At 50.2% G+C, this 12,984-nt stretch overlaps 1 protein-coding gene across 2 annotated transcripts in view; it reads left to right on the top strand.

Moving 5' to 3' along the window:
* ARHGAP6 (Rho GTPase activating protein 6) overlaps nt 1-12,984 on the top strand; it is a 453,678-nt gene that overhangs the window by 218,518 nt on the left and 222,176 nt on the right. The window contains exon 1 of one of the 2 annotated variants that reach the window (XM_045472357.1): nt 559-1,846. The exons of the other annotated variant lie outside the window; for it this stretch is intronic. Within the exon in view, the coding sequence (XP_045328313.1) occupies nt 1,802-1,846 (45 nt within the window). The 5' untranslated portion in view covers nt 559-1,801. Of the gene's footprint in view, nt 1-558; nt 1,847-12,984 lie in introns of those variants that run through there. 2 annotated transcript variants of the gene reach the window in all.

The following is a 12,984-nucleotide window of genomic DNA, read 5'->3' as shown; positions in this document are numbered from 1 at the left end:
TCTACGCATCGGTATTACTTTCCTTTCACTGCTGAGTAATACCCTCGTATGGATAGACCACCGATGGCTCGTCACGCAGCATGTACGTGAGGAGGCCACGGGCACCCATTTTTCTATGTATCTAGGAGTGCAGCTGCTGGATCAGAGGGCAGGCGTATAATCAGCTTTAGTAGACATAATCTTAGAGTTTTCCAGAAAGATGAACTGTCAAGGGATTGTCTAGCAGTAGATTCCTCAGGATACCAGTACCCCTGGCTTTACCCTCCCAGTTTTTTTCACTGTCCATCTTGACAATTCTGTTGCCGGTTGTTTTCAAAATATTATATAGTAATGTCGTGTTAGTTGGGTAGTCCATCCAACTAAATTGTAAGGGCTCCAACATGGGGGACCCATCTCGTTTCCCTTCTCCCCACCCCTTCTGCCTACACAGAGCAGGGGAAGGGCCACTCAGCAAGTCCAGTACAGTGGGACCCTGAAGAACTGAGACAAGCCACCCACGAACCCACCCTCCACTGGATTTCTAGCCCTCTTGGGCTTGGGTTGATTGATTTCACTGGGTCTGGAGTTTCCACTCGGCCCGGCCCCTGCCTCTGTCTGGACTTTGCTTGTGGGAAGCCGCACAGGAGTCCCAGAGTGCCAGGCCCCCGGGGAGGGCCCTCAGCGCCCTCATCCAGGATGTTCTAAAGTGCACGCTTCCACGAGGAATTGTAGAGCAGAGGCCAGTTTTTGGTGGTGTTGTGAACCTCCAATGCGTGCTAAAAATTACTTGGTCCATCTGGCAGCGTTGGCCAAGAGTGTGCGTTTCTTCTGTTTCCGAATTCTCGCTGTGTCCTTTTCCGAATTGCACCTAAGAACTGAGACATAGCGGCGCTCCGGGCACTGCCCTCACCCCCAACTAAGGTTCAGCCTGGCACCGACACCAGTCCTGGCCTTCCAGAAGATTCTTCAGGACTCCCGCTTCCAGCGGGGTTCCCCGGACGTGCCCGGGTCCTGCAAACCCTCCGGGACTCAGTTTACCCAAATAGGCGCGGTCAGGCCAGCATCCAGCCCAGCCTTCCTCCAGTCCGCAGTTCCCCCCGGGCAGCATTACTTGGCCCCCCCGGGTGCCTGACTCTCCCCAAGGAGGGCTTTGCAAACACCGAAACTCCGCCCTCGCCGGAGCGGTTCCGAATCGCCTTCCAGCGTCAGGCCCACACCCCTTTCAAAGTTAGCGAAAGTCGCTCTTTCTTGGAAACCCAAGCTCGCCCTCTCGCTGGCGCTGGAGGCTTTAGCAGCCCCAGCCCTGGCAGCCCGGGTCCCACGGGCCTGGCAGGGGCGGAGTGGCGGGAGGTGGGAGCGCCGGCCGCCCCGACACCTGTCGTGGGCGCGCTAGGTCGCTGCAGCCCCCAACAGCTGGCGGCGGCGGCAGCGACAGGAGCCCTCCAGGAGCGGAAGGAATTAAGCGCCCGCCCATCCCTTCTGACTCGGCCTCTCCCCTCTCCTCCTCCCCCTCCTCCTCTTCCTCCTCCTCCTCTCCGTCCTCCTCCCCTCCTCCTCCCCCTCCTCCCCTCCTTCCCTTCCTCCTCCTCCCCGTCCTCCTCCTCCTCCTTCGCCTTCCCCTTTGCTGCTGCCGCCACCTCCACCCGGTCCCTGTCGGCTTCCCGGCGGGACGCTGGTGCCTGCGGGCTTTGCACAGCGCTCGGGGCAGAGAACGGGGCTCGCGTCCGGGGGCTGCCCCGGGATGGCGGTGAAATAGGGGGACCTCGGAGAGGCGCCGCGACCCCAGGCTGCGCTCGGGGGCCCGCCACTCCTCGCTGGCGACATGGGGGACCCGGTAAACCGCGAGAAACCGCAGCTGCACTACGCGGTGAGTGTCCCGGCGCGCACAGAGGCGACAGGGGGCGCCACTCGGCCGGCCTGGGAAGGGACAGAGCGGGGTTGTTGGATCCTGTCTCCCCGGAGGTCCTCTCTCGGGGTTAGGGGCTGCAGGGTGTCGTGTCCGTCACCCCCAAGCGTCACCTTCATAGAAACTCGGCTGCACCTTAGAATGGGAGCCCCCACCCCGGAAGCCCGCGTTCCTTTGCCCCGCGCGGTGGGCACCGCGTTCGGGGCCAGAAGCCGGGCCGGGCTGCAGCCTCGCTGGCCAGGGCTGAGAAATGGGGCTCCTGGGGCCGAGCCCACGTCCGCCCATTCAGCCTTCCAGCAGATATGCTGCAAGAGCGAGAATAGAACTGGACGGGAAGCAGGGCTGCTCCCTGATCGGAGCGTGTGGCGAGCCAAGCTGACTCTCGGGAGAAAATGCTGCGGGGCACTTTCGGGTGCAGCCCGTTTGCTTCTGGGGAAAAAAGGGTGTGCATTTCCCTCAGAGTCTGTAGCAGAACGGAGTTTGTAATCATTATCTGGTTAATACAGGAGGATGCGAGGGGGTCTGCCAGTGGCGCCTCTCCTCCCCGTTGAGTCAAATTCTCAACAAATACTTATTGGGGACCTACTGTGCGCTAGGCACTGCGCTGGGCACCGGGGGCCTCAGGGCACAACAGACTAAAAGCTCGTGGGCTTTTCCCCCTTTAAAGAAGGAGTCGAGGTTTCCAGGTTAATGACTGACTGACCAAATCCAGATTCTAGATGGAGTTTATTTTTGAGAAAGAGAAAAGAGAGTGTTTCTGAGGAACGAGTACTACTGAAGAAGGTTCTGATTGCTGCCTGCTTGCAGCAGGCAGACAGCTGTGTTAGCTTACTCCGGTCTTCCGACATTTAGTTTCCACTTGTGACTTGTGATGTTTTGAGACGGGCCATTGGGAGTGTTCTGCCATCTGCTACTTTACTGAGCTTTCCTTGACATGATTTCCACTGCTGAGATTGTACATGCTGCTTTCAAATTGGAGAGAGGCAGGCAAAAAGTTAAGACAAGAATCATCAGTATTTATAATCAGGCTGACAGATATCCATCTGGAATTCCTGCCCTCCAAAATGTACTCGTCACATTAAAAAAACCCATATGTGTGTGTGTGTGTGTGTGTGTGTGTGTGTGTGTGTGTGTGTGTGTATGTGTATAAAGGAGTGCAGGTGGACAGGAGGGACAGGTACAGAGGTTCTGGGTCCTCCATCAGCTAGGGGACTATTGGGCTAACCTTGAAGCTCTGCCCTTTAACTTTGCTAGGCTGGGGTGGGGCGGGGGAAGAGGGCCTGAATTAGAAAATTATTAAGGTCCCTACCAGGCAAACATTCTAGGAAGCTTATGATGGCTTTCTCTGTTTTTGCCAGTTACTTGCCTTGAAATGCCAAGGGAGACACTAGTAAGTTACTAACCCTCGTTCATTTTTTTGGAGACACTAGCAGCTCAGTGGTTTTCCTTTTAAAGTCATATTAAGGTTCATCCGTTTTCGGCAGAGGTTCCTTTACACTGAAGGATCTGGAGTCTGCTCCTTATGCTGATGCCCTTTGATTTTCAGTCTGAGGTCCCTATGCCACTTACAAGGTAGAGGAGGAAAGGTGAGAACTGGTTCCTTAAAAAAAAAAAAAATCTATTCAGGGCCACCTGGGTTGTTCAGTTGGTTAAGCATCCGACTCTTGATTTTGGCTCAGGTCATGATCCCGGGGTTTGTGGGTTCAAGCCCCATGTCGGGCTCTGTGCTGACATTGCAGAGCCTGCTTGGGATTCTCTGCCCCTCCCTCTCCCCCCAAAAAATAAATAAAAAAATCTATTCATTCTATGAATGATTATTGCCTCAATTATGCAAATGCATCCCACAACAATTTAAAAATTATTTTCATTCAGTTGTTTCATTCTGCTAAAAGCAGGAACTTAGAGTCAAGCTAATGCTAACATCTCGTGCGCTCTGAAGATTTGCTGATGAGACAGCCCTTTATTCTAGCGCAGATCCCCACATGCATATTTTCTGATTTAGGACTATAAAAAAGAAGATTCCAGAGGGAATTTGTTGGCTTTCAGGTTGGAAGAAGTCACCCAGCTCCTCTGAAGTTTTTCGTGCTTACTTCAGGGAGATGTACCAGTCACAAGTCAAAAGAATGCTCTTTATTAAGTGTGACCCATCGCTTTCCGTATTAACATAACCCTCTATGGCTTAATATCTCTTCTAGTACTGCTCCTTTCGTCCACTGCCCCCATACTGGTTTAGGTTAATGTCAAAAGCTTGTTTTGCCTTTTAGCACAAATATTCCACTTGCTTTGCTCCACATGGTTCTGCCCCACTGGGTATTGTCCTGGGGCTTGGAGGCTTTTTTTTTTTTCTTCTTCTTCTTTTTTGGTCTTTGTCTTCCTGAAAAAGAATTACCCTCTGTGTGTTCTCAGTACCTCTTGCCTACTCTGAGATATAATCCACACGGCAAGCATTTAATGTTCCCCCTTCAGTGCTTCTCCATCCGTCCGGGGTGAGACTGCCTGTAAGAAACCGGTGGTTCACATTCTATTCACTCACCAAACATTTGTAGAGTGCCTATTGTGTGCCAGCTATTTGGCCAGCCTTCCAAAGAGATGATTAAATAGTGAGAATGTTAAGAGTTGTTGTGGACTCCTCACTCCTCCTTTTCAATGGTTATAATGGTCACAAGGAGAGAAACACAAACACTTGAGTAGACATAGAGCATCTTACATTTTTATAGTGTTACACTTTTCCAAAGCATAGCACAACTGTCCTCTCGTTTTACCATCGTGACAAAAATGTGTGTTAGCGGCTAATGTTCTCCTCCCAACCTTTCCTCTCACGGTTTTCCCACATTCAGTTTATGGTGACTCCCTCCTTCCAGCTGGGTGCCGTCCTGGATGCCTTTTGGCGACTTGATCAGATTTGCATTTTGAAGCGCCTGCTTTGAGCCCAGGATGGAGGGGAGTGCGAGGAGGAGCCAGAGTGGATCCTGGTATTTGGGCCAGAGAGAGATGAGAGAAGGATGGCCTACATAGGATGGCAGCTGGACCGGAGGTGGAAAGCAGTTCGCATATTGGAGAGACACTTAGGACATCGGACCAGCCAGTCATGACAACAATCCCCTCGTTACTATTGTCTTTATACAAGTCGCAAAGTGTTGGGACACAGTCTGTGTCAAATCCAGCCGGTGGCTTAGACAGGTTCTCTATTTTGTGGCTGAAGAAATCCAAGCCTAGAGCGGTGGGGGTCAAGGTGGCACAGGGGTAGCTGGTGACAGAATGGAGTGCTCTGCACAAGTGCCCTGATACCGTAGAGCTCTTCTGACTCATTTAGACAGTTGAGATGGATGAGCCGAGTCGTCCTTCCCCCTCCCCATTCTGTCACCATAATAAACCGACAATCAAATATTGTACCTTCAGGGACTTTATGTGACCGTCCACACTGGGGAATTGCATGGCCAAATAACTCTTTCATTGGGCGGATAACAGATACAGACAAAACCCAAGTTTTAAGGTATCTATTGAGTTCAATGCCATGTCTTTATGTCTTTCTCAGTGTTTCCCAGCCTCAGCAAAATGAACATTTTTGGACAGGATAATTTTTTGTGGTGGGGGCTGTCCTGTGCACTGTAGGATGTTTAGCAGCATCCTTGGCCCCTACCTATTAAATGCCAGTAGCATAGCACCCCCTCCCCAGTTGTGACAACCAAAATTGTCTCCAGATATTGCCAGATGTCCCCTGGGGGACAAAGTCACTCCCACTTGAGACCCACTGGTGCGTGTGATTTTCGTGCGTGTTTTTAAGAAGAGGTGACAATTGGGGTGCCTGGGTGGCGCAGTTGGTTAAGCTTCCAACTTCGGCTCAGGTGGTGATCTTATGGTTCACAAGTTCGAGCCCCACGTGGAAGTCTGTGCTGACAGCTCAGAGCCAGGAGCCTGCTTCAGATTCTGGGTCTCCCTCTCTCTCTGCCCCTCCTCCATTCATTCTCGTTCTCTCGCTCTCAAAAATAAACAAAACAGTAAAAAATTTAAAAAAATAAAAGAAGAGGTGACAATTACTGTGTAGTAAGAAGATCTAAAAAGAAAAGACATGGTACATATGATGAATATTATATATACTGTTCAGCAAACATGCAGAACTTCGGAGAGAGGCCGATGCAGAGGCTCAGAGAGAGGCTCAACACAGCACAAGTGCTGGGGACAGAGTAATGGGTCACTCGCTCCTTTTCAGCGATCACGGCCTTAACGGTGTCCTCCTGCTTTTGGTGATCCCCCAGAGTTAGGTGGCTCGGCCTGGGTTAAAGATGACGTTAGCCTACCTTCCCCAACAATCCTCATATGCTTTCTTCCATTAACCACAAACAAAATACTACAAACCTTGCCTGTCTGCCAAGATCATGCAGCACAGGTCGAATTTCATGCCAAGTCATACAATCAAGTATGGTGACTCCTTCAGTAGAATTACTGGGCCGAGCCTTAGTTTTCGAACAGATGATCAGAGGCCCTTTGGAGAAGCCCACGAATACTTTTATCCGAAACAACCCCCTGGAGGCACACACTTACTTTCATCCCCCTTCTGGGAAAGGGGAACAGGAAGAAAGTTTCATGATGCCTCCGGCTAACATAAATCTATGTATGGGGTGACACGTGTTCTGTTCACTGCAGAGTGACAGGAAGCAGGGGCATTAGACTCTGACCCGGGACCGATCCCTGTGGAGCCCAGCTGTCAAGGTGCAGCCATGTCCATCCCGTGGACCGGTCTACTTCTGAACTCCACTGTGGCTGACCTCACTTCCTGTTTGGTGCGGTCGCCCCACCGTCTCTGCTCTCGACCACAGCCTCAGCGTTCAATGCTGACTGTTCCCTGGCTCTAGTTCACCCCCCCCTTGAGGAAGCCACTGGAAGGGCTGACCTGCCTACCCTGGGAGGGGGCCTCTCCTTACCACAAATGGTTCAGGTCTTCACAGCAAAGTTTCCAAATGTGCTCTCTAGGAACATTTGGTTTCCAACGACTTTGAAGCCAGTGAGTTCACTTAATAATTCAGTGGCGCTGATGAGGGGACACTCTTTGGCGATTCTCAAGTCACCCCGAGCTGGGCACCGTTGCAGGGCTGAGCTGATACGAATCGGTTATCGCCCATCAGCGCCGCTGGTGTAGACATCTTAGGAAATTGCGCAGGAGGGCACTGGGCCGCCGCACGGCCCGGAATTCACTTCTGTAGCTGTCAGCTTGTCGCCTGTCTCCTCACAAAAGCAAACGTCTCGCACGTTACAAATAAATGGGAGATTATTGCATCCCCTTAATTAACAGCTCGTCTCTTTGTGGCTACCTTTTCCACCCCCACCGCCACCCCACAGCATGCTTTCTTTTCTGCTGCTCTCAGAGCTTTTCCTTCATGTGGTCCCTTTGGTCTGCAGCTCCCGTCATCTTAGGAAGCCACGTCTCCCACCCTTTAGGCCACTTCCTACTGCACGTCTACCAACCGTCGGAAAACAAATACTACTCTTTGCCTAGTCCTTTCTGGCTAGAGGGTTCTAGTATTTACTCTTCCCGTTCCCCACGTTGTGATGACCCTGGACCAAATGCACTTGAGTCTCACCTTGGTTGTGATGCTATCGTCTAGTCATATGCCGTCTCCAGTGGCTTTCCGACTTCTCTCCGGCTCCTCGCCTGCGGCACTCTCGGCCTTTCCCGCCTCACTAAGTGGCTGCCCGCTCCGGGAGCTGCCCACGCCAGAACACCCCGGGGTCAGCCCCGCCAGGTCTGTTTCACAGCACTCTCCAAATTCATCCTCTCCTTTCCATCTCTGCTGCTGTCATGTAAACCGAAGCACCGGTCGTCCACGCCAAGACAACATGGTAACCCTATAGTCGGATCATGGGACCAGTGAGATCTTTTAAAAAGCAAATGAAGTTGTGACATTTCAGTGAGCAAAGCTCACCAGTTGGTTTCCATTACGCTTAGCCTGATCTCTTCCTCCTTGACCTTGGCCTTCCGAGTCCTCCTCCACGACCCTCCCTCGCCTTACCCCTGCCCAGCCACATTAGTGTCCCTTCTGTTCCTCACATGTGACCAGCTTGTTCCCACCTGAGGTGTCTCCCCGTGCTGTCCCTTCTGCCTGGGATGTTCTTTGTGTGGCAGGCTTTTATTGTGCCCTCCGAATTGCAGAAGAAAATGTCACCTTCCCTGACGGCTCTTTCCAAAGTGCTTCTGACCCCACTCAATCACCCCTGATTCTGTCACACTAGCCACCACCTTTGTGTTCACTCCCTGTTTCAGGGCAGGGACGCAGTCATTCTTTTCCCACGATGGCCCCACTGCCTCGGGTGGGCCCGGCACAGGGTAGGCACCCAATAACTATCCGGGAGTGGATGATGCCCTTGGTAACCTCGGGCCTTATTTTGTAAACATTTCCTGGCTTTTCTCCTCGTCAGACTTTAGCTGACTTCTTGATTTATTCGGGTCTAACAGCCTTGTCTAAATACCCCTATTCTGATTTCACTGAAAGACCAGTTTATTAAATCTGTTAGTTGGTCCCAGGTCTAAAATTAGGAATCATAATCTCTGAACTAGGACGTGAGTGATTCTCAGAAAGCCTCTGTGCACGGACATTGGATCTGTGACCGTATGTGAGTGAGGAGCTAAGGCCCACCTCTGTCCAGTAAGCACTCACTGAGGATGTGATAGGGACAGGCCTGCTTCGGGGAAAATACCAAAGGAAGGAGGAGGGAGATGGCTCCCTCTAGCTGAGAGAGAGAGAGGCAAAGGAGGGAGAGAGAGAATCCCAAGCAGGCTCCGTGCTGTCAGCGCAGAGCCCAATGCGGGGCTCGAACTCACAAACCATGGAATCATGACTTGAGCTGAAACCAAGAGTTGGGCACTTAACCGACTGAGCCACCCAGGCGCCCCCCCCCCCCCGCCTCTCGCCCCAGCTTTTCATTCTCAGTCCCATCCAGGTTGGAAGTCTACCCGAGTAGCCCAGCTGGCAGGTAGTTGGTGATCTGTCCAGCTTGCCGTTGACAGGGACTGCAGAGCCCTTTCTTAAGTCCTGGCCACGTCACTGAACGTTAATTAGCACAGCCCGTTTCAGACTGTAAGCTCCAAAATGATGGGAGTAAAATTCTTGTAAAATTTTGGACAAAAATCCACAGTGTTTACAAACGAATGCAGTGAATTTAATATCCTTTAATGTAGCTTCTTAGGTTTTCTGGTTCTAACCTTATTTTCCGAAGATCAACCTTTCTGATTTCTTTTATTTTGAAATACATTCTGAATACTTAAAAACTTGAGAGGTGAAGATCAAATAAAACAACAAGGACTCCCGGCAATCATTACATGGTACCGCTTTCTCGGTCTTTATAGTCACGGCTTCGATGCAAATAAGGGCTACTTCTCGGTTTGGATGAGTTCTGCACAAAGTATAAGACTAATCTGTTCCTTCAAATATGATCATCGTTACTGAAGGCTCTCTCCTTTAAAGACGTTATGGCCCTTGGAAATGAAAACCGCTCAGGATTTTCTCCCCTCTTCTCTGGTTATTTGACACATCCTTCGAACTCTTCCAACTTAAGTACTTTGTAGAGTATGATTTGAGCGTGTGGAGTGTCGGCTAAATTAGATTTCTGAAATGAAGTTTTCAGAAGAATTTGGAGTTGTGGCTTTGGGGAAGGGTTGCCATGGGAACAGCAGAAGACGTTCAGATGAATAAACTTTAAAAATATTTTTGAATGACCCCTTTCTGCAGCTGACTGAAATATCTGGGAAAGAAACGTATAAGTCAGTCCAAGTAAAATAAAGAGGCTAAAAGTTTCTCGCCGGCATGTGGGGCACCTCTGCTCTGCATCCACGGAGCTCCCCCATGCCAGGTGGGTGCCGCCCCGCCCGGGGCAGGGCTTCCTCTGGATTCCTCACTTGGCCGTGTCGCTGCCGTTGTAATTAGATCCACAGGGTAATAATGGTTTAGCCAGAAAACGGAATGTGGAGTTTGCTGGAAGGATTGGAAAATATTATTTTTGTTAAGTATTTATTTATGCGTATGACCTTCAACAGTCCCATTCTGATGTCGCTTTGATGGCCTAAGCAACATGTAAAGCATAGCCTTAACATCCATCGCAAAAGATGAGGCATTCTCCCGCCTTAGCTGCTGACCGACAGCAGGTAGAAGGTGGAACACTCAGAAAGCCTTAACTTCGGGAACGAACCATCCCTGACGCGCCGGGAAGTGTCAGGGAGCCCAGGAGGGGTGGTGCAGCCTGAAGCATTAGCAACGTGGGGAGGCTGTTACCACACGGGCACAGGGAGGGGCCGGTGTTACCAGAACGCGGTGACTTCCAACCTCAGGCAAAGCGACCCTGGAAATGTACCCCGAGAGGACTGCAGTGAGGGCAGAATGTGGTCCCCTGAGATGAGGCTCCCAGGACTCGGGCCAGCCCGGGGAAGGGCGGAAGTTTTTGTTTTGTTTTGGCAGAAGCGGGGGAAAGTTTGCAAACACGAAACACATCCTATGCGTGTTCGGTTTTCTTTAGGGCTTACTTACATTATGAACGACCCTAAATCCCGGAGGATGTAGAAGACGTTCAGATTGCTTAGAATGTCTCTTTTCTCTCCCCTGTGGGTTCTTTCAACGAGCACGGTTAAGCTAGTAATGTGTTATGCCAGCTTCATCCGTATGTGATGTGCACGTCTTTGAAAAATATTCATATTTCCAGCCTATTCAATAGTGACTTTTCACTTATTATACCATGATATGTTTTACACATGTATTGTAATGAATTGCACCTTGAGGAGCCCCATGCTTCATTCAAACATGCTTTGGTCTAAATTTATTCCTATAAATTTTAACTCTAATGGGGTTTTCCCCCCTCTCTGCCCTTTAGAATAGTCTCATGTAATTGATTTCCCAAACAATGAAAAAGGAAGAATCCTTAACCTTCTGCCTCTACACAAAATAACTTCCGTGAAAAGTTATTCTCACTTGCGTCTCCGTTGGTGAAGGAGTGGTTGCAAGTGGGGACTGCAGCGTAAACACCCTGTTAACTCCGAGGAACGTGGCAGAGAGAAAACTCCCGTTTCAACCTGGACCGCAGAAAGTGCCTCTCATTCCTGAGTTAGTTCCCTCTCGAGGCCTCCTCCTATCCACTTTCATAATGTCCATCTTGCTTGTAATTGCTTCTTTAAACACCATATTCGCTACAGAACTGAAAAATCCAAAGGGGCAGAGGCCAGAGCCGGGGGCGTAGCTGGACTCCGTGTCCGTGGCCGCGTGTGGCCTGTACCTGACGCTTCGTGTGTGCTTGAATGCCAGCAAAATTAATTAATAGCTTAGAGCTCTTAGAAATAATTAGGCAGACTGACAGTAAAAATACCAGCCGATATTTATTGAGTGCTTTCCACGAGCCCTTGACATTCTACGTTATTTAGTTCTCAAAAGAAGCCTGTGAGGTAGGTCCTAATATCACCTCTGTTGAAAAGGTGAGGAAACGGAGGCGCTGCGTTTGGATGTTTCCAGGTCGTAGGGGGACCTGGCAGTAGGGGGTCTAGGATTGGAATCCTTGTCTGTTTGCCGAGTTTCAGTGCTTGGCCCACCACACAGTGGCCGATGGTTAAAAGGGAAGTGGTTTGAGATGATACCTTGGAGATGAGGCTTGTAAAACTTTCATTTTGTAGTAATCGTAGACTCAAAGGAAGTTGCAAAAATACCACCGAAAGATCCCGGCTATCCTTTGCCCGGCGTCCCTCGGTGATAGCTTCTTACGTGACGATAGTACAGTATCAAAACCAGGACGCTGACACTGGTACGGCGCTATGAACGTGTCTGCAGACCCTGTTGACGTCCGACAGGTGTTTTATATGCATTCCCTTGTGTACGCGCGCGCGTGAGCAGTTCCATGCAGCCCCCCCCCCACCCCCCGCGTATAGATTGGCATATCTGCCACCACATTCAAGACCCAGAACTGTCCCACTGCCACAAAAGAACTCCTTCACGCCGCCCCTTTGAAGGCTCTCCCTTACTCCCTCCCCCCATCTCTAATCCAGGCCCCACTCACCTGTTCTCCGTAAAACGACACCTTGTAAGTGACTCCGTCTGTCCTTCCAGCACAATGGCAGCATACCTGTCGTCGCTCATCATTTTTGCCGAAAACATCCAGAAACGTAACGGGAGAAAGTAAGGTGAACTGATAATGGGATCAGAGAGGATTTTTGTATCCTTGTTGTTAGTAACACACACAATCACAAATCAAGAACATCCCGTTTGGTATTTTTAGCTGAGTGTTGTGGTAATTTTATAAGTCCCGCTCGTGTGTTTTCTCTCGCCGAGTGCTTTTGATGGAAACACCACAGACTTTTTTAGCTTCTGCGTGGCTGCTCCACGCTCCCTCTCTGCATGGCTGTTCCGATGGAGCGTCCATTTCAGGAACGGCAGCCGTGCGGCTGAACTTGCAGCAGCCCGGAAAAGGGACATGGGAGCTGGCACTCTGCCCTCCCAAAGTATTTATGAGCAAGGATAGACATAAGTCCCGCATGTGTTTGCGGGAGCCACGCTCTGGGCGGCACAGGCTTATGTAAACCCTGGCATTCGTGATACACATGCATTTTTATTCATTCATTTCAAAGGGAGTGGCAGTTCATAGACCTCCCTTGGGGAGAAGTTTGAACCTTATCAAGATTAGCTGTTTCAAAAAAAAAAAAAAAACCAAAACAAAACAAAACCTTAATAGCTGTTTTTATTCAGGATGGCCGCGGAGTGAAACCTTATCATCGGGACACAGTTAGAAAGACTTCCTGCATTTCTTTGGTTCCCACTACTTAAAAAAAGGTGTAAAACGCGCTGATGCTGTCTGAGTCTGCAAACATAGGCACGCTCTTATTGGATACTTGAATGATTGCAAACTTTTACTGTATGATTTGCCTGGATCTTTATTAGAAATGGAGTAGGCCAACTTACTGCTTTCGATTAGGTAGGCAGATAATGCCATCATTGCCCTGTAGGCACGTCATGTCACCATGGGGGGGCGCTAAGGAGAACCTGGATTTGAAGAAATGGGGGGCCCTCTGTGAGATTTCTGCACTGGGGGACACTTTTTAATTTTGGCTGTCTTAAAAAGAAATGAAATCCAGA

Source organism: Leopardus geoffroyi, chromosome X (genome assembly GCF_018350155.1).
Source record: "Leopardus geoffroyi isolate Oge1 chromosome X, O.geoffroyi_Oge1_pat1.0, whole genome shotgun sequence".
NCBI classification, from domain to species: Eukaryota; Metazoa; Chordata; class Mammalia; order Carnivora; family Felidae; genus Leopardus; species Leopardus geoffroyi.
Note: the sequence above shows the minus strand (reverse complement) of the source record. Positions and strands in the feature narration are given on the sequence as shown.